Source organism: Balaenoptera borealis (genome assembly GCF_965194805.1).
Source record: "Balaenoptera borealis genome assembly, chromosome: 17".
Classification (NCBI taxonomy): domain Eukaryota; kingdom Metazoa; phylum Chordata; class Mammalia; order Artiodactyla; family Balaenopteridae; genus Balaenoptera; species Balaenoptera borealis.
In genome coordinates, this window is record NC_138876.1 from 25,035,829 (window position 1) to 25,058,337 (window position 22,509).

Genomic DNA, 22,509 nt, shown 5'->3' on the forward strand with positions numbered 1-22,509 from the left:
CTTTTTCTTTTGCTTTCTTCACTTGTGATTTGATGATTATCTTAAATGTTATGTTTGGATTCCTTTCTCTGTCTCTCTCTTTTTTTGCTTGTTTGTTTGTTTACCTATTATAGGTTTTTGGTTTGTGGTTACCATGAGGTTCATATATACCCATATATATATGATTATTTTAAGTTGATGATCTTTTAAGTTTGAATGCATTCTAACCATCCTACATTTTCACTCCTCCTCCCCCTACCCCATGTTTAATGTTTTCAACATCATATTTTTAACACCTTTTTGTTTTGTGTATCCCTTAACTGCTTATTATGGATATAGATGGTATTACTACTTTTGTCTTTTAACCTTCCTATTAGTTTTATAAGTGGTTGATCTTCTACCATTACTGTATATTTGCCTTTACCAATGAGATATTTTCCTTTTGTAATTTTTATATGTCTAGTTATGGTCTTCTTCTTTTCCTTTAAAGAAGACTCTAACATTTCTTGTAAGGCCAGTTTAGTGGTGCTGAACTCTTTTAGCTTTTATTTGTCTATAAAACACTTTATCTCTCTTTCAAATCTGAATGATAGCCTTGCCAGGTAGAGTATTCTTGGTTGTAGGTTTTTTCCCTTCATCACTTTGAATATACTGTGCCATTTCCTTTGGCCTGCAAATTTCTGCTGAAAAGTCAGCTTTTGTCTTATGGGAGTTCTCTTATATCTAATTAGTAGCTTTTCTCTTGCTGCTTTTAAGATTCTCTCTTTATCTTTAATTTTTGCCATTTTAGTTATAATGTGTTTTGGTATAGATTTCTTTGGGTTCATCTTGTTTGGGACTCTCATTATGTAATGGATGTGGACGTGGATGTCTGTTTCTTTTCCCAGGTCAGGGAAGTTTCCATCTATTATTTCTTCAAATATGGTCTTTGCACCTTCTTCTCTCTTTTCTCCTCCTGAGACCCCTATAATGCAAATGTTATTCTGTTTGATGTTGTCACAGAGGTCTCCTAAACTACCGTCATTTTTCAAATTCTTTTTTCTGTTCGACTTGGGTGATTTTTACTACTCTGTATTCCAGTTCACTGATCTGTTCATCTGTATTATCTAATCTACTGTTGATTCCTTCTAGTGCTTTTTTTTTTTTTCAGTTAGTGTATTCTTCAGCTCTGTTTGGTTCTTCTTTACATTTTCTAACTCTGTGAAACTTCTCATTGTGTTCATCCATTCTTCTCTTGAGTTTGGTGAGCTTTTTTTGATCATTTCCTTGAACTCTCTGTCAGGTAAATTGCTTATCTCCTCTTCCTTTAGTTCTTTTTTCTGAATTTTTGTCTTGCTCCTTCATTTGGAACTTATTCCTCTGTCTCCTCATGTTTCCTAATTCTCTGTGTGTATTTCTATGTATTAGGTAGATCAGTTGTGTTTCCCAGTCTTGGAGAAGTGGCCTTATGTAGGAGACATTCTGTGAGGCCCAGAAGCACACTCCCCTGTGGTCACCAGAGCTATATGCTTATGGGTTCCCTTTATGTGAGCTGCATGAACCCTTCTTTTATGGCAGAGCTGACTAATGTGGACATGCTGGTAGGCAGAACTGGCCCCTGACTGCTGGCCCACTGGTGGGTGGGGCTGGATCCTGGTTCTGCTGGTTGTGTAGCCTGAGGGGTCCTGGGACTGGTGCAGTCAAACTGGTGGGTGGGGCAGAGTCTTGATGTGGCTAGTTACAGGGACTAGGGGAGCCAGGGCTGGTGCTGGCCTGCTGGTGGGTGGGGCCGGATCTAAGTGTGGCTTGTTGTGGGGTCTGGGGGGTCCTAAGGCTGGTGCTGGTGCTAATAGGCTAGAGGGAGGAGTTCCAAATGGTATTCACCAGCACCAGTACCCTTGTTATAGAATGAACTCCCCAAAATGTCAGCCATCAATTTTTATGTCCGTATGGGGAGTCCCACTTTCCTTCTCCAGGATGTTCTCCAAGATTAGCAAGTGGGTCTGACCCAGCCTCCTTTCAAATGACTGTCTTTGTGCTGGGACTCAGAGAATGTGAGGTTTTGTACATACCCTTCAAGTGCAGAGTCTCTGTTTCCTACAGCCCTCTGACTCTCCTTTATACAAGCCCCACTGGCTTTCAAAGCCAAATACTCTGGGATTTCATCTTCCAACTGAAGGACCCCAGGCTGGAGAGCCTAAGATGGGGCTTGGACCCTTCACTACTTGGGGAGAACCTTTGCAGTTGCAGTTATCTTCCCATTTCTGGGTTGCATACCTAGTGTTGTAGATCTTGACTATACTGCTTGTCCACCCTTCCTACCTGTCTCTTGTAGTTCCTACTTTTCGTTGTTAGTTGTGGAAAATCTTTTCTGCTAGTCTGCAGGTCGTTGTCATCAATAGTTGCTCTGTAAATAGTTGTAATTTTGGTGTGCCTGAAGGAGGAGGTAAGCTAAGGGTCTTCCTACTCAGCCATCTTGGCCACACCTCTTCTCAGCAACTTTCAAGTATGCAACACAGTAGTATTAACTATAGTCATCAGGCTGTACATTAGATCCTCAGAGCTTATTCATCTTATAACTGAAAATTTGTACTCAATGTTTATTCTAAATCTACATCAAAAGGAAAAATAAAACACAACCCTGATGTTTGTAATATATAGTAGTTTTGCCTTTCTGATTGGTTGGTATAGACAGGTTAGGATTTAATGAATGTAAAAAGTAGAAATCCCTCTAAAATTCTTTAATATTTATTTTAGCATCATAAGCTATTCACCTATAAATGTTCACTTAGATTAAATAATTCATCACTGACATTCTTTCTAGGTTAACATTCCAGACATAATGTGACTCTCCCCTCCTAAGATGTTGAGTAGATACTGAGCTTTACATTACCAATATGCTTACAAGTAAGAAATTAGGTCCTCTAATTATGTATTCATGAACATTGAGAATGCAAATAAACTATACAACCAAAGAGATATTGAGACTATGAAATCTATTGAGAGGAAGGCAACACAATAAAACATTAGCAACAAAAACCAGCCCTGTTGTCATTAATTGTGGTTATATAGCAAATTTTTGTACAGTTTTTAGGAATTTAGCATTTGGATTCAGATAGAGAGTGTTTAATCTCATGCCCACTAGATAACATGAGATCAGGAGGAGTCTTAGCACGTAAGAAACAGATATTTCAAGCGCTTGTCAACTTTGCCAAGGGAAAAGCTTATATCATTACCTTAAGTATTTCATCATATCCCATTTTGTGATTAATGTTAGTTCCTCAAAGTAAATATATAAAATATACACATACAGACAGCTCCAGATATATTGTGCCTCAATTTTTTTTTCATGAGGCTTCTTTTGTTCATCTCCAGTAACCCTCATTCTGCTCCTTGGCATACCAAATCCCTCAGTTTGGTGTCTCAATCAAGACTCTGTTGCCTGAATGTGTCATTCATTTAGTAAACACTTATTAACTGCCTACAGGTGCAATCAGAAATACTGTGATAATCGTCCTCAGGAGCTTACAGTATACTGAGGGGAAACAAGGCAGTAGAAGAGAGTAAGATAATAATTTGTAATAAATTACCTTATAGAGATCTTTTAAAAAATTGGAAAATGAGAGGAACACTCTATTCAGGGTGGAGTGGGATTAGGGCTATCAGGGAAATCTTCCCAGAAGATTGCCACTTTAAATCCTAAAGTAAGAGTAGGGATTAGATAAATGATAGGGGAAGGACCCAGAAAGAAGAACATATAATTTGATTTGAGTTAACAAGATTTTTATTTATTTATTCAGTGTCCAAACATTCTATTAAACAGCTTTACTATGATAGCTTCCCACTGTAATGGAAGCTGAAGTTTATGCCTTATTTCCATAATTCTCTTTCACCAAAATTCATTGGTAAGTATAGAATAAAAAGAAGCAAAGGAATGAGAAAAAAATCAAAGAGATTAGGTAGAACAAAAGATATCCCTCTAAGTCAGTGGCTTTTATTGGAAGAGAGCAAAATTTTGCCACCCAGGGGACATTTGGCAACATCCCAGGGGACAATTTTTGACTATCACAAGTTTGGGATGAATGCTAATGGCATCTAGTGGGTAGAAGACAGGGATATTGCTAAACATAGTGCAATACCAGGACAGCCCCTGCAACAAAATAAATGATTATCTAGTCCAAAATGTCAATAATGTAGAGGCTGCTCTAGAGTACTAAATTTTTTTGTGTCTGGGTTACAATACCTTGTAGCAATTTTTTTTTTTATTTTTAGGTTTCTAACTATAACCTTGGAAAGGAATCTTTAACAGTTTTGGCTAGAAAAATGCTTATACTGCAGTGCATGGACTTCTGTGGCATGTTATTACCTTATCAACTTCACCCTGTTCCGAGTCCCCAAGATTTGCCAGCTAAGAAATTAATCCTCAGATTTATTCTAAGGTTGGTTATATGTGGAGGTACTGACCTTCTATACTAAGTACGTGTGCTCCGTTTCTTTCTCTTTCCCTCCCTCCCTGTCTCTCTCTTTCCCTCTGTCTCTCTGTCTCTCTCTCTCTTACACATACGCATACACACACATTGGTGGAAAGTTGGCAAAATATTAATTTAAAATGACATTGAAGGAAGAGACTAAAGAGACATAATTAAATGTAATGTGGCATCTTGGATTAGATCCTGGAACACAAAAAGAACATTAGTTAAAAAAAAAAAATGATGAAATGCAAATAAAGTCTGGAGTTTAGTTAATCGTAATATACCAATGATACTTTCTTAGTTTTGATAAATAAATTATGGTTATGCAATATATTAACATTAGAAGGAACTGGGTAAAATGTACATGGGGAGTTTCTGTATGATTTCTACATCTCTTCTGTAATCTAAAATTATTCCAAAATAAAAATTGTATTTATAATAAATGACATTGAAGAGGAGAATAAAATAAATAAATTGATAAAGGATTTTCATTGTGAAAGCAATTTTTTAAATAACGTTTTTCAATTAGAACCATTAAAAGTTTGTTGCAATCTTGTAATTGAAATAGTTTGCAATTATGTTTTCAAACTGTTTCATTGAAATCTATTGGTTTTAATTTTGTATAAAAATAAATATGTGGCTCAGACATTATAAGTTGGAGTCCAGAAATAGCTTATGGGTTTTTTTGTCTATTATATGTCGATATATTTTAAAGAATTTGACAACATTTGAAAAAATGAAGATTTCGCATAAACTTCCCTTGAAAAGTTAGAACTAGAAATCTTGACCCAAGTTCAGATGTGTCTAAACATTTTTCAATAGAGGTCTCCTCCTTTATTAAGGACATTGCTTTCCAGATGGCCACATACACCCTTCTTTTTATACACCACCCCCAACCCAGTTACCAGGTGATCAACTGTATGCCTTTGAGCATGTGATATCTAATTTTGACATTTATATTTCACTCCTCGAAATGAAATAAATATGGGCTTTTTGTATTTTTACTAATTTAAATTTTTTGAGAGATTTAATTAAGCTGATTCACCTGTCAACACATCAAGCTATAGAAATTATTTCCTAGAGTTCCACTTATGAGACCTTTAACCTGTTTCTGGGGCTCAAAATTTTAAAGTTTCATCCAGCTTGTTTCATTATAGCACACAAAGGATAGATTAATTTTCCTTTTCTATCCAATGTCTACATAATTTAGGACCAATTTATTGGTCCTCTTTTTTTTTTCTAATGGTAGCTTTGCGCCAAGGCTTCTGTACTTTATATATATATATAAAATATTTTTAAATATAATTTTTAGAACTTTGGCTTGGATTAATATAATAATGCCATCCTACCTGCCAATTTCCTAGGAGTGGGAATGAGTTGTGTAAACACAACAAGTGATCTTGGCAGTTGACGTTCTATAGAATCTTATATTTTGTTCCTTGAAATAATTAATAATTATTTTAAAAATATAATTATTTTGCATAGAGAAATATAGTCTCCTGTATATCATTGTTTCTCATATCCTGGGATTCACTGACTCAATTCCCAGAAGTAGTCTCCTAGTCCTTATTTTTTTCTCTCTCTCTCTCTTTTTTTTTTTTTTTTTTTTACTTCCTTTATAAAGATCTTGGATGCCGCTTTAGAGGAATATTCTACTTGTTGTTGAGCAGTAAAAAGCTTCTCATGAAACCCCATTATTTTGGGAAATGGTTGCCTGTTACATGGTTTTCATACAACCAGGGATTTAAGCCTATTGGTATGAATAAAAAGATTGAGGGGCAAAAGATAGTAAGCCTAAAACAAAGTGGTTTAAAAAAATTTTTTTTTTTAATTTATTTTTTGGCTGCGTTGGGTCTTCGTTGCTGTGCGTGGGCTTTCTCTAGCTGTGGAGAATGGGGGGCTACTCTTCATTGCGGTGCACAGGCTTCTCATTGCGGTGGCTTCTCTTGTTGCAGAGCACGGGCTCTAGGCACACGGGCTTCAGTAGTTGTGGTGCACGGGCTTAGTTGCTCTGCAGCATGTGGGATCTTCCCGGACCAGGGCTCGAAACAGCGTGCCCTGCATTGGCAGGCAGATTCTTAACCACTGAGCCACCAGGGAAGTCCTGCTACTTTAAAAATTGCTTAGCAGCACCACAAAGAGCTAAAATCTAGCCACAGTAACTCCTAACAATTCATGAAAGCATATTTTTAGGATTCAAAGAAAATATTAGAACTTGGTTTGGTTGTAGGATATATTTGAAAGAAATAAATTATTTAATTTTTTAAAACTATGCTATATAATCCAAATTCTTTTTTACATGTTTTGTCCTTCTTTGCTGTGCCTTAAGCCATCTTGTATTAATGAGTCTTTTAAGGGGAAGTGCTTCATGATCTGACTCCTCTTGCTATAGTAAGTCTCCCAAATATATACTCTCAAGGGCACCCTGTACTTTTCCTTTGTAACATTTTTTAAGATTATTTAGTTAATCTTATAGTTGATGTTTCATGTTTGTCTCTATCCCAATAATGTGAGGTGTGTGGGGAGGCAGGGCCTGGTTTATGACTATATGATCACCAATTCTCATCCTGTTGAGTGATTCGTAGTTCTTTTATAAATAGTATTGGTTGTGTGAATGACTGAGTAAATTAATGAGTGAGTAAATAAATATGTTGTGACCCTGCATTAAAACTAAATAGAGCAAAATAATAAAACAAAACAAAACAACAACAAAAAAAACTTAAGTATATGGGGGAAAAAAGTACATGACTTGACTTTTTCATTCTTGTCTCCAGGTATCTAGTTTTTACTTTCTTAAATCCATTCTGCATTTGGCACCTGGACTGATCACATTAAAAATATAGACACAGTTAAGTAAAATGATGTTCTACACCCATAAACTATCCCTTTAATTTTGACTAAATATGAATAATCCAGCAACTGCCATAGACTATCATCTATGGCCCTCCTTGAATAGGCATTTACCTCTCCGTCTCCATCTAAAGAATCTCCCCAGCTCCAAACAATCTTAGATTTTCTGTGAATTACATAGTTTTCTTATACACAATATGTTATTTAGTGCCTCATTTCCCTCGGCCTGGAAGCCCATCCTGAATTTCTGTTCTAAGTTCATGTGTCGTAACTTTTCAAGATTCAACTCTGACATTATCTCAAGGATGCCTTCTTTAAACTCCCAGGTTGCAAAAATGCCCACATTTTATGCTCCTATAACACCTGCTCACCTTTATCTAGCACTTATTACACATTATTAAAATAACCTCTTTGTATCTAACTCCTCCTCAAGACTTCAAATCCGTTAAAGAAAGGATCCTATCTTATTCATTTTTGCATGGAAACATTCTAAGTCAATGTTTTGTGTTGAATAAATATCTTCCATAAAATAATTATAACAAATCATGACCAAATATTCATTTGACCTTTCACTAGGTTGAAAGATTGTCACAAATTACAAGTGATATCCAATGTCCCTGAGACATTTCTTTGATGAATTGCCTCTTTTTCTTGCAGTTTAATTGAAACGTTTAAATTGTAAATATTGGCCTTTTTTATTTCTTATATTTAGGTATATTTCACTTTATTTAATTATTCATCAATTAAAATTTCTTAAAAGTTTTTTGAGCGTTTACTATGTGTTATAAACTAAACCAACTTCATGTCACTTAGAAATAAAAGAAATAGTTGCTGACATGAAGGAACATAATTGCTTGTAGGTAAACAAAAAGATAGAGTGTTAAAGCTCTAATACAAATAAGGATATGGGAGAATGAATTTTAGCTAGCAGTTTAAGAGCTAAAAAAGAATATTTGAGATGAAGAAAATAGCATGTGAAAAGCTATGGAAGTAACTTAAAGCATGGTGCATTTTAAAATTACAAATTGTCAGATGAAGTTCCCTGCCTTTTTAGATGTAGATCAGATAGTCTAACCTCTGATTTCAAAGGAGGTCTAAACATTTCTCCAAAGAAGACATACAGATGGCCAAGAGGCACATGAAAATATGGTTAACGTCGCTAATAATTAGAGAAATGCAAATCAAAACTACGATGAGATATCACCTCACACCAGTCAGAACGGCCATCATCAAAAAGTCTACAAACAATAAATGCTGGAGAGGGTGTGCAGAAAAGGGAACCCTCGTACACTGTTGGTGGGAATGTAAATTGGTGCAGCCACTGTGGAGAACAGTATGGAAGTTCCTTAAAGAACTAAAATTAGAGCTACCATATGATCCTGCAATCCCAGTCCTGGGCATATATCCAGAGAAAAACATGGTTTGAAAGGATACATGCACCCCAATGTTCATCATAACACTGTTTACAATAGCAAGACATGGAAGCAACCTATATGTCCATAGACTGATGAATGGATAAAGAAGATGTGGTACATATATACAATGGAATATTACTCGGCCATTAAAAAGAATGAAATGATGCCATTTGCAGCAACATGGATGGACCTGGAGATTATCATACTGAGTGAAGTAAGTCAGGCAGAGAAAGACAAATATATGATATCACTTGTATGTGGAATCTAAAAAAAAATTATACAAATGAACTTATATACAAAACAGAAACAGACTCACAGACTTAGGGAACAAACTTATGGTTACCAGGGGAAGGGTTGGGGAGGGATAGATTGGGAGTTTGGAATTGACACGTTCACACTGCTATATTTAAAATAGATAACCAACAAGGACCTACTATATTGCACAGGAAATGCTGTTCAATATTCTGTAATAACCTAAATGGGAAAAGAATTTGAAAAATAATAGATACTTTTATATATATAACTGAATCACTTTTCTGTACACCTGAAACTAACACAACATTGTTAATCAATGATACTCCAATATAACATAAAAATTAAAAAAATAAAGGAGGTCTAAACTCTTCTAAAAGATTTTAGTGAATTTCTTGCTTATAACTGGAAACAATGTCTAATGGTTAATTTTGTCTTTAAGTTTCTGATTTCTGGATTATTTCTGTTCTACATAAATTCAAGTAGACATTGTCCCCAATTTTATCTAAACAGACAAACAAATACAATTTTTAAATATGCAGGTGATAACTAGGTGATAACTTGCTTGATTAATCTTCTGGATAATTTAGGAAAAGGAGGGCAGTCTACATCAAAAGTAGGCAAACAACTTGAAATTCAATATTACATACACTTATCTGTTAAATTCTTTGTCCAACCAGTTGCTGAAGTGTTTTTTCCTCTGACTTCTTCACTACACACCATCCTCCTACTCACTTCATCTTATTTCTTACTCTTCTACTTCCCATTTCTTTTCCACCCTCTTCCCTTACCGGATGGCCTTAAGAACACTATAGTTTCCATGTATGTTGTGCATGATAATTCATCTCATTCTATCCTACCACCTAATTTGTTTCTCCCACTGACAAACCTAGATTAAGTTGGATTTTCTTTTATTTTCATCATAAAGCATGATAAAACATTAATTCATGTAAATCATTTCTATTACTGACTTGATGCTATATGTGCTCTCATCCTAATACCAATGGGATGTTTCAGTAAAACAAAGCACAAGGAGAGGCTGTATTATATGTAAACATGACCTTCATGACTAGATTAAATTACTCACAACTAAGAACTAGGAAAAGAAAAAAAATTTGCTTACTTTTTTTGCCTTGGAAATCTATATGTTTATTTCTCATTTTTAATAGGAATTTCATTTGCTGGGTTTTAATCAAATTTATCTGATCCTATGCAGTCTGCCTCTTGCTAATTTGAATTCTGTCCCTTTCATAGCATGTCCTCTGTTTTCCAGTTTCCTGCTTTGGGTTCATTTCATTATTATTTCACATTTATATGCTTCCTTTCAGCGAAGGCATGGATTAGACTTTCATTCTTATGCAGATGACACTAAGATGTATTTGAAGATTAGTCCTAATTGTTACTCTACTTCTGACATTTTATCAGCTTCTCATGAAGACATAGAGACTAGGATGTCCAATTAAATGTTATTAAACTGAACTACTTTTTGGTAGTTCCAGACACTGATTTAAATAGGTTTTCTCATTCACTTTCAGGAGTGTGTGTGTGTGTGTGTGTGTGTGTTTCATGACCAACAGTCAACAATATGAGAATTCTAATTGATTTGAAGAACTGTTTCTATACCTGTTTGTCTGAAGTTTAATAACAGGTCTTAGTTTAATAATTCAACATTTTTTCAGGTAGTTGAAATTATATACTATATTAAATAATTATTAAACAAATAAAATAAGAACAAAATGAAATTCTGACATATTGAAAGCATTATAACCATATTTCAAAGCATTACTTAAATCTACTTTTCTGGGTTTAAGACTGTTATAGAGGAAACTCCAATGTAGAATTTCACTTCATAATAAAAATAACTCTGTGTGAAACTTTCCAAACTATTAGCAGTTTCCTTCCCAGAAAACAAAAAAAATGCAAGAGAAAGATAAATTGTTTTTGAACGTAGTCCTTCAAGACATATGCCAAATATCGTGCGGAAGGAGTAGAATTTTGACACTTAAGTCATATATCTGTACCTTATTTAATGCAGTTTATTTTCTGTGTGAAAACTCCACAATTCCTATTTATGTCCATTAAGAAAGCAGACACTAGTTCTGGTGGTATTCTTCTCATTTGTCCTGTTTTCCTTTGTCCACTTTGATAATAAATTTCTACCAAGCCTTATTCATTGTTTACAGCAAATCTTTTCTGATCCCAGTTAAAAATTAATTCCCCAAACCTTTTCATTTTCAAAGCATTTTTTCTTCATTAGGTTGCTAATAACTTCGTTAAAATTTTTACTTTAATTTATAAAATATTTTTCACAACTTTAAAAATATTTATTTTCTGTTTGAACTAATATAGCTTTTGTATCTCCTATAACTTGTCTTAGAAATTTTTAAATTTCTTGAGCCATTTTATTTTCTTAGTCATTTTTTATCAGTAGATTATTTTATATTCAACACATATACATCTGCCAACATGGGGTGTTTTTTTTTTTTTTCCTTAGAATGTCCCTAAAGCATTTTCATTCAACCATCTCTAATAGTAATGATCACATATTAATTTTAAAAGATGTCTCAAAAAGTGTTACATGGAAATGAATACCTTGTTATTGTTGTACAAGTTCACCCTCAATTTTTTTATAATGTTTATTCTTTATAAGGATTCTATAAAAGCCATAGGAGAAAGACTCCTAAATTACTACATAAGGGGGGACAAAACATAGAAATAAAACAATTATTTTTCTATGTCACTTCATATGAGTAGTCTTTCCTGATCTGTTATCTACTTCCATAGCCTTTCTTGATCTATTACTTCCATGGCATCTCTTAAATCCAACTTTATCTACTAGTTTAGTATTTCTCTTCTCTTCTAGACTGTAAACTCCATGAGGGCAGAGACCTTGACTGTCTTCTTTACCTTTCAGTGTCTAGCACAGTGTGTCAAACAGAATAATGCACTCATTTAATGTTTTTGGAATACATGAATTTGCAGAATAAGTACTGTACAGCATTTAACTTTCACAAATAAATTAAAATATATCATCTAAAATTAGTATGTAGAATTTATCAGAAAAATTACATTGAAATGTGAAAGTTAATTTTTATTTTCAGTGAACAATTTGATGATTACATTCACTGAACAAAAGTTCTTAACTGTTAGATCATATTTGTTTCTAGATCTGGAACATATTTGATCAGTAAATAATAAAAATATCAATTTTGCTTTGTGGTATTAATGTATTGCTATAATATCAGTTTAAATTTTATGTTTATATCAGCTTATAATATAAGCTTAATATCAGTTTATATCATGACATATAAAGTTTTAGGTGCTAGATTCTTACTGAAGTTTACAAAACTATAATAAGTCTGATTCCCTCAAACAACCACCATCGAATATTTCTTATTTATAACATATAATTTGCTTGCTTCACTATCTTGGAATCCAAAATAAATTTACATTTTTTAAAATTGTTATTAAATGACTGGACATACTATCACCACTCTCTTTTTCCTCTCCTGGGTCTTAGTCCCAGGAGAAAGTCTTTTGGAGAGAAAAAAATAATTAAAATCAATCCAACAAAATCCCCACTTTCTGCTTTAATCAAATGTCATAATAAAAATACACGCTAACAACCTTGTTGCAAAGTATAGATAGTAAGGATAGAGTTCAATTACCACTGGTGGTGTTTGGGCAAAGACAGATTAGAAAGAAATTGTGAGTAACGCTTGCCCTAGTTTACCTCTGTGAGATCAGGGATAGTTCCCTTTCATGTCTGGGAGGTAACCATACCATGTCTCTCCATATTCAAGTCCCATTGAATACTAGAAGTTGTCCATCATTAAGTACCAACACTTACTCAGTTTCAGTCATTTTATGTTTTTCCCTAGCAATATTTATTGTTGTACCTAGCAGGGCCCTATCAGAAACCCTAGCACAAATAAGTTTTTTGTTGGTACATTTCCCATAGTCTAAGCCATTCTGGTTTGGTGAAGCTCACAAAGTTTGGGCTATTCATACTTATTCATTGTTATATACATTCATTGTTATACCTTATTAGAACGTCTAATTTTCCAAGTTACAAGTTAGAGTTTCTAGGAGCAATAGAAACTCTACTAAGTTAAAATTAATGTCACCTGCTTTGTCTATCACCTCTTGTGTAGCATAAGAAATATAGTTTATTCTGTGGCCAATGTTAAGTTATTCTCAGAAATGATCTAATACTATGAGTCTCATCCCTGAATGATAAGAAAAGAGATCACTGTGGATATTGAAAGATAGAAATGGAAATACTTCTGCTAGGGTAAGATCACAATGTTAATTCACAGGTGAAAGAAAAGGGAAATGTTACAAATACATCAGATTTCAAATTGATTTTTTTTTACTAAAAAGTCCATAATTTTCCATGTTTTATACATCATCAAACCATTCTAATAACAATAAAGCTATGTCTCTGAGACATAGCTATTTGGACTTCATCCTAATGACTCCGTTAAAGTCATAGACTATCGTGCCCCTCATAACAAAGAATTGTTACTTGCTAGAAATCTTCCAACATACCTAAGGCACAATAGAGATTAATTGTTCACAGAGCTGTTAGTGAATCCTAGGTGGATGACAATATCCATAAAAGGGTGGTGGCCTAAATTGCCACTACATGCAAAGGAGGTGGGGGGAAGAAAGATAGAAACCAGAAACAAAATCAAATCTTTATTGTGACTCTCATTATTTTAATCATGGTCTCATTCATTCATTCCTGTATTTAGTGAGTATCTACTATGGGCCACACGCTGTTCTAGGCACTGGAGACACCATGGTGAACAAAACCTAGTCCTTGCTCTCATGTAGCTGTCATTCTAATAAGGAAAAGAGACAGTAAACAATGGTATATATGTGTGTGTGTACACATGTATGCATGTGTATATACTTTGTGTAAATATGTATATCTCTGTGTATGTAGTGTATGAAGGTGATACTTAAAAATCTAAAGTTTAGATAGGTTAGTCATATAGATTAGTTAGAATAGACTATTAAGAACTGTTTGAGGAGAAACCTATACAAAGTGAAAAAAAAAGCAAGTACTAACGTCTTAAGTGGAAACATTCTCACTGTGTTTAAGGAATTGCAAGTAAGTGAGTGGAAAGAGCTTTAAGGAATTTTCAAATCCTGAGACTATGTTGGAACAGGATCACAATAGTCCCTCAATATTATTAAAAATTCATGAAGATTCTGGAAGAAGAGAGTGAAAGAGATACTTCAGGGTTCAGTAGACCCAGAGACCACTATAGACCGGACCCAGCTGGTATATTCCATTCAAAAGGAATATTTAACCTGAGAATTGTATCTTTCTTATTCAACCAAAAAATAAATTTTTTGCTTCTCTTACTTGAGTAGTTCAAACATTATATCCAGCATAAATCCAAATGCCTGGAGGTTACAGTTGAACCAAAACATATTTCATTGTATTTAACCTTTTTCTTAGGTGTTTCTCAAAGCATAGTTAACTCTATGTGCTTGACCTGAGGAAAAAATAGGACTATGGTATATTGATAGAGAGGTTAAGGATGAATTTTGTTTGTTTGTTTTCTGCTACTAACATCATTTTCTTGAAAGGGCATAATCCTCTTATCAGTAGCTCACAGTGTCTCCTTATATATAGGCTCATTTTACTTCGAAAACAAGACTAGAAAAGGATAAATTAGCTATTCTTCTCTACCTTTTAAAAAATATAGGTGGAACATGAATAAAACATACAGAATATTGTAAAATAACTATGTTAGAGGCACTAAGAGTTAAAATAATCATAGATATAAAGACTATATAAAAATTAGCTAATTTGTATCAATTCATTTTAAACTGCTGAAATCAGTATGTTAACATCTTTGTGACAAGCCTTCCCATCCAGAACACAACCTGTCTTTTCACTTACACAGGTTTTATTTCATTTCCTTCAGAATTTTTTTTTATGGTTCTCTTTATAGAAGTCTTGTGCCTTTCTTGCCAAATATGTTTTTCAAAATTACACATTTACTTTGTTGCTTGTGTGAATTGGATCTTTCCATTTGAATTGCCGATCATTATTGTTATAAAAGAAAACTTTAAATTTTCATATGCATGTTTTCTTCAAAGCCAGTTTACATGACTCTTAAATATAACATAGTATAAATTGTGGACAAATTATTAGCTCTCTTGAGTTTAGGTAGGCAAATTGCATATTGTAAGTAAAAAAATGATACCTTTTTATTTTGTAATCCTTTCCAAATTTTTCCTACTTTATTGCATTACCTAGAACTTCTGAGATAATGTTGAATGCTGTCACAGATTTTGAGCGTCCATGTTTTGTTCTAATCTTTAATGGCAAAAGTTTTCACATTTTATTATGTAGTCTAATACTTCTTTTAATTTCATACATTCATTGTTACATTTAGAAAGTTTTCTCCTTTTTCTACTATTTCTGTGTTTCTAAAACTTAAATCAGGAATTTCTGCTTTATTTATCAAACATTTAATAACCATCTGCTGTAATCACATTTATCTTTCTCCTTTGTGTTATTAATGCTACATTGAAGAAGAAAATTTGTATCAAAATAATGTATGAGTTCAATATAATTTAATAAGACTACCAATCTTTTTTAAACTTCACAAACTGACATACCAAAAGTTCATGGAAAGGTAGATATTCAAGAATAACAAAGAAAATAATGAAATTGAACAGTGACGAGATTTGCAATGTCTATATTAAAAGTGATTAAACAGTATGGTATTTCAGAGAAATAATCATAGATAAGTGAATCAATACACAAAATACCAGTTCAGATCCATGTATGGATTTCTGAGAGAAAGGAGGAGTGGAGCATAACATAACATAATACATATGGCATTTTAAATTGGTGGGGAGTAAAACAGAGTTTACTATAAATGCTACTGGGAAAACAGATATCCATATATTGGAAAGTATAATTATCTACCCTACTTCACACCATACAAAAATAATTTCCAGATAAATGAAAAGTTTAAATATAACATAAAATTTGAAAGTATGAGAATTAAACATTAGATGGTGTTTTCAACCTTTTCAACTTTTGAAAACCTAGATTTGAAGAAACCTTTCCTAACCAAGACATAAAACACAGCTACCCTAGAGGAAAATACTGATATTTACATGTACTTTTTAAAAAGTTTTCAGAGAAAATTAAAAGCAAAGTTTACAAATTAAAAAAAAAAGGGAAAGTAATTACAACATGCATAAAAAATGGTTAATACTGATAATATGTAGGAAACTTCTGTAAAACCATGAGAAAAGGACAATTGAAACTAGAAAAAGTGTACATGAACAGGAAAATCAGAGCAAAAGAAATAGAAATAACAGTAAAAACTTCTGCTAAACCATACTAATAATGTAGAGAATTGGAAATCAAAATGTTATTAACATATTTAATGTAATGACAAAAACACAAATAGATAACACTATTATTTTGGTGAGAATGTGGAGACCTATTCTTCTTTATACCATTTTTGAGAGTATACTGAAAAAAAGTGTGGAGTAATTTACACATATTTATCCAATTTTTAAATCCTCACATATCGTAGCTAAGTAAGCCTTTGAAGAATTCATTCTGCCATGATAGCACAAATATAAAGAACACGTATTAGAACAAGTATAAAGATATAGGTACCAAGATCTCCATTCCTGGATTGTTTTATAGCTGAAAAAATTAAAATAAACTTTCACTAACATGTGCTGTATAACAAGCAACCACAAAATCTTAGTGGCTTACAAGATAATTTTTCCTTTCAATTATATTGTATGTTGGTTGCTATGGATCAGCTGTTGCAAATCTGCTCAAATGGCTGGTCTTCTCATTCCCCAACCCAGAATTAAGGAAACCCCAAATTACCATGTGCTATTCTCATAGTTGAAGGCTGTCAAAAATTTCCAATGCATCCATCAGCTACTGTTGGGACTGTGAAATCTATTAAATAAATCCGCATATGCTGACCTAGAACAGTATTCATGATACATGAGGGGAAAATAAGTTTCAGAGGAATATGTATAGAATTAGCTCAGTTTCTTAAAACACTCAAACACACAAAAAGCCAAGAATTTTGTAAAAACATGTACACCTACAAAAAGAAAATATTTGCAGAAATACAACCTTACTTGTTAAGTGGTTACTCTTTGGTTTGGACAGAAGCAATCAGGAAGACCAGCATATTTATGGGTGATTCTTACTTGTCATTTTATGAGTGCTTTTTTCTTTATTTTTATGTGAAAAGAAAATCATTTTCAAAAAAGACAATTTCCCAGTCTGAAACATATATTTTTTTTAAACATCTTTATTGAAGTATAATTGCTTTACAATGGTGTGTTAGTTTCTGCTTTATAACAAAGTGAATCAGTTATACATATACATATGTTCCCATATCTCTTCCCTCTTGCATTTCCCTCCCTCCCACCCTCCCTATCCCACCCCTCTAGGTGGTCACAAAGCACCGAGCTGATCTCCCTGTGCTATGCGGCTGCTTCCCACTAGCTATCTATTTTACATTTGGTAGTGTATATATGTCCATAACACTCTCTCACCCTGTCACATCTCACCCCTCCCCCTCCCCATATCCTCAAGTCCATTCTCTAGTAGGTCTGTGTCTTTATTCCCATCTTGCCACTAGGTTCTTCATGGCCTTTTTTTTTTTTTTTCCTTAGATTCCATATATATGTGTTAGCATACTGTATTTGTTTTTCTCTTTCTGACTTACTTCACTCTGTATGACAGACTGTAACTCCATCCACCTCATTACAAATACCTCCATTTCATTTCTTTTTATGGCTGAGTAATATTCCATTGTATATATGTGCCATATCTTCTTTATCCATTCATCCGATGATGGACACTCAGGTTGCTTCCATGTCCTGGCTATTGTAAATAGAGCTGCAATGAACATTGTGGTACATGACTCTTTTTGAATTATGGTTTTCTCAGGGTATATGCCCAGTAGTGGGATTGCTGGGTCGTATGGTAGTTCTATTTTTAGTTTTTTAAGGAACCTCCATACTGTTCTCCATAGTGGCTGTATCAATTTACATTCCCATCAACAGTGCAAGAGTGTTCCCTTTTCTCCACACCCTCTCCAGCATTTATTGTTTCTAGATTTTTTAATGATGGCCATTCTGAGTGGTGTGAGATGATACCTCATTGTAGTTTTGATTTGCATTTCTCTAATGATTAGTGATGTTGAGCATTCTTTCATGTGTCTGTTGGCAATCTGTATATCTTCTTTGGAGAAATGTCTATTTAGGTCTTCTGCCCATTTTTGGATTGGGTTGTTCGTTTTTTGTTATTGAGCTGCATGAGCTGCTTGTAAATCTTGGAGATTAATCCTTTGTCAGTTGCTTCATTTGCAAATATTTTCTCCCATTCTGAGGGTTGTCTTTTGGTCTTGTTTATGGTTTCCTTTGCTGTGCAAAAGCTTTTAAGTTTCATTAGGTCCCATTTGTTTATTTGTGTTTTTATTTCTATTTCTCTAGGAGCTGGGTCAAAAAGGATCTAGCTGTGATTTATGTCATAGAGTGTTCTGCCTGTGTTTTCCTCTAAGAGTTTGATAGTGTCTGGCCTTACACTTAGGTCTTTAATCCATTTTGAGTTTATTTTTGTGTATGGTGTCAGGGAGTGTTCTAATTTCATACTTTTACATGTACCTGTCCAATTTTCCCAGCACCACTTTTTGAAGAAGCTGTCTTTTCTCCACTGTATATGCTTGCCTCCTTTATCAACGATAAGGTGACCATATGTGCATGGGTTTATCTCTGGGCTTTCTATCCTGTTCCATTGATCTATATTTCTGTTTTTGTGCCAGTACCAAACTGTCTTGATTACTGTAGCTTTGTAATATAGTCTGAAGTCATGGAGCCTGATTCCTCCAGCTCCATTTTTCTTTCTCAAGATTGCTTTGGCTATTCGGGGTCTTTTGTGTTTCCATACAAATTGTGAAATTTTTTGTTCTAGTTCTGTGAAAAATGCCAGTGGTAGTTTGATAGGGATTGCATTGAATCTGTAGATTGCTTTGGGTAGTAGAGTCATTTTCACAATGTTGATTCTTCCAATCCAAGAACATGGTATATCTCTCCATCTATTTGTATCATCTTTAATTCTTGCTACACACAAACATGCACAAGTGATGATTATGTGAGGTGATGGAGGTGTTAATTAAATCATCATGTTGTTCACCTTAAACTTACACAATGTTATATGCCAACTATATCTCAATAAAACTGTAAAAAAGAAACGAAATATTAAATATTCAGAAATTTTGTAAGGCCTTGACAAAGCTTTGGTAGCCTAAAATCAGCCAAGGTATTTATACTATGGAAATTGGAAATTGAAAAAAAAAAAAAATAAAAGTGAACAAGAGAGAACAAAATGGAGTAATGAACATGGAAGACTTACAAGAAGTGGGGTAGTAAATGAAAAAGGGAAGGTTGGTAATTGATGTTGAAGGAAGAAAAATACCATTTGTTAATATTTCCTTATTATAAAATAACAGTTTTATTGTTTAAAATATAGAAGTCAGACACAAACAAGAGAAAATTAAAAGTAACCAATAAATCACCACAAAGTTGTCTAGAATAGATTCATGCTAAAATATGAGCTAAAGGGGAAAAAAAAACTAGCTAAAAAATACTAACATACTAGAGAGACACACATTTCATGATAAAAAGATAAGACTTGAAGCTGGAAGACCTGAGCTCGAATCTTGACTATGCTATTTACTAGCTGAGTGATCTTGGACAAGTCAAACAAACTTTTGGAACCTCCATAAACTGATCTTTAAAGTGATTATATGTAAAGTTTTATGTGCGTATGAAAATCTATATTAAACTGTACATGATTTAAAAATACAATGAATTATTATTGATGGATTGGAAAAAGATGACTTAGCCAGGATTTTAATGGAATGGGGCAAAAAAAATGCTTATCAAAAGTAATGCCACCAAGAAACTTTTTTGGTGCTCAAGAAGGAAGTCAAGACAGATACAGTGTGGTCAGAAACTCTTTTGTTAATTAGAAGAGAGAAGGGTTAGAAAACTGAGGAAATATTATAACATGACTTCTGTGGGAATTTCTTAAAAGTACTTCAGTGTAGCTCTTTTTGTAATCTGAATGGCCCAATTCACAGTTATAAAAACAGAAAAAGTAATTTTAATATTGATGTTTCAATTATGAGTTTTATGCTATTATGCTATTATGAATCCTAGTATACTTAATAAATAGAAAGGAAAACACTATTTAAATTGCTAATCAATCCAAAGATTTGCTTCTTCCTCTTTGTAGAATTTTGTTAACACAATATTGAATAAATATAACCTCTCACTAATTAAACTAACCTATTTACAGTCAGAGGACAATTTATCATGCTTCACACTTTTATTCATAACTAAAACTATTCATAGTTTTCGATTAATGTTTAAAATATGAGCTTGTGAACTTCAGGGTGTAAAAATCACTCTCATTTCGATGTCACATTAGAATGTCATAATATATATTTCAATGTGGTTATTATTGTGCAATTTTGAATTTAAAGTCTATTTGCAAGTTATTTTATTGCTATGATTTTGCATGTGGCACGCTCACCTTTTAAAATGCAATTTCTCTTTTAGTGAAGACATGTGGCTCTAATCTTCAAGGACCAAGTGGAACCTTTACGTCTCCCAACTTTCCATTCCAGTATGACAGCAATGCACAGTGTGTCTGGGTCATCACAGCGGTGAACACCAATAAGGTAAATGAAAATCATCTCTGGTGAAAAAGCATAACCATAAAGACAAAAACAAAGACATCATGAGGGAAGTACAGTGAAGAAAATTCATACCTAACGTATGATTTCTGAAATATTTCCTACTTATCCATTAAATAAAACATAAACTTATATGAGAAATATGGAAAAAATGTTAAATACTGCAGTTCTATCCCAACTAACATATAAACGACAACACATTAAAATTATAAATTAATGTTTTCTGAGACAAACTTTTGAAGGTTGTAGGTATACTTTTTTTTTTAAAGAGGCCATAAATAATGGCTTTTCACTTCATATCTTTCTTCTTGACATATCATTCAGGTATATCATGTTTTTATACATAGCTGCCTTTCCTTTCAGTGTTTCTCTATTGCCACAGATCACATAGCTTTTCTTTATTATAAAAAGTTATTAATGTGCTCTCCACTAATAGAGGATTCATATTATGGGTACTTCTAAAGGTTGGGTTGTCTTTCTATTTGACTAAAAATGAATAATACATCTAAATATGTATATGCCACAGTACTTCAAACAAAATTATAATGCTGAATGAATGAAAGAGCAGCTGAAAAATTAACAAGTCTTCTGTTTCTGTTCTCTCTATCCTGCTTCTCCTTGTAAGAATGTATAGCAAGGACCTAAATAGGAAGAGTCAAAATTCCTCTCAGAATATATGATATCTTATCTGAGTTAGATTAAGGAAAGGTTGGTGGTAGAGTCCATAAAACTGCGTCAGATTTGTAGTTCAAATACTGATTTAGAATTTACCTACTAACAACTTTGATCAAGCTATTTAACCTCTCTGAAATTCAGTTTCTTTATCTATAAAATGTGAGTAATAAGAGCATGTATTTCAAAGTTACGAGAAGTAAGTGAGGTAATGCATACAGAGTACTTAGCAGAGTTAATAAGTACTTTAAAAACATTAACTCGTTATTAGATACAAAGTATACTATTTTCCAGACTGTTTTGGGTTTTATGTTCATGAAACAATCATAAGAGTAGCAGGGTTGTTTTAAAAATCAACTCAGTGGTCAATTACACTTGCCTTATAGGAGAGGCCTGGTTTACGACTCATAAGAACTAGGTCAGAAGCCTACGCTCCCCTAAACTATCTGTATAAACCTTGGGAAAATTACTAAATCTAATCCTTCACGTTCACAAAGGAAATCCTTTTACTTACCCAACCCGTGTTGTCAATTCAATTCAATTCAATTCAGCAAATGTTTATTTATCGAATACCTTCTCTGTGCAAATTATGGGTTGTTAAGGGAAAAAAATCATGAACTACTTGAGAAAAAATAAACTCACATTTATTGAGCATTTAGCAACATGCCGGGTACCATTCGCAGCACTTTTCATGAATTATTTAATTTTAAGACTTCCCTTAATAGATAAATAATTTTATGTCTACATTTAATAAAGAAGATAAATAATGTGTCTAAGATCACATAGGTGGCAAAGGTCAATGCTGTGTACTTTATAAGATGTGTGTTATTTACAATGACGTATCTCACACTAAGACATAAGTATCTTATACTAAGGTAAGCATGAAGCAAATTCATTGTAAAGTATGGGAGAAACACATTGTATTAATCTTGTATTGAGATAGAAATCTTTTTTGTGTCATAGCAGTTACCTATAATTGTCAGCAAAATGTGGTAATTATCTCCTGCTCTATAAGATGTCTACTTTGCTAAGCTTAACTCATTTTCATTATTGAATTACCTGAAGTTTCACAGAGGTCATCACATATCTCCTTGCTTTTCTTAACCA

The 22,509-nt window shown here is 33.4% G+C and overlaps 1 protein-coding gene across 2 annotated transcripts in view; it reads left to right on the top strand.

The window, feature by feature from the left end:
* Positions 1–22,509, top strand: part of CSMD3 (CUB and Sushi multiple domains 3) — a 1,186,187-nt gene that overhangs the window by 536,461 nt on the left and 627,217 nt on the right. For both annotated transcript variants that reach the window (XM_082364543.1, XM_082364544.1), the window contains one exon: positions 20,594–20,715. In XM_082364543.1, the coding sequence (XP_082220669.1) occupies positions 20,594–20,715 (122 nt within the window). The remainder of the gene's footprint in view (positions 1–20,593; positions 20,716–22,509) is intronic.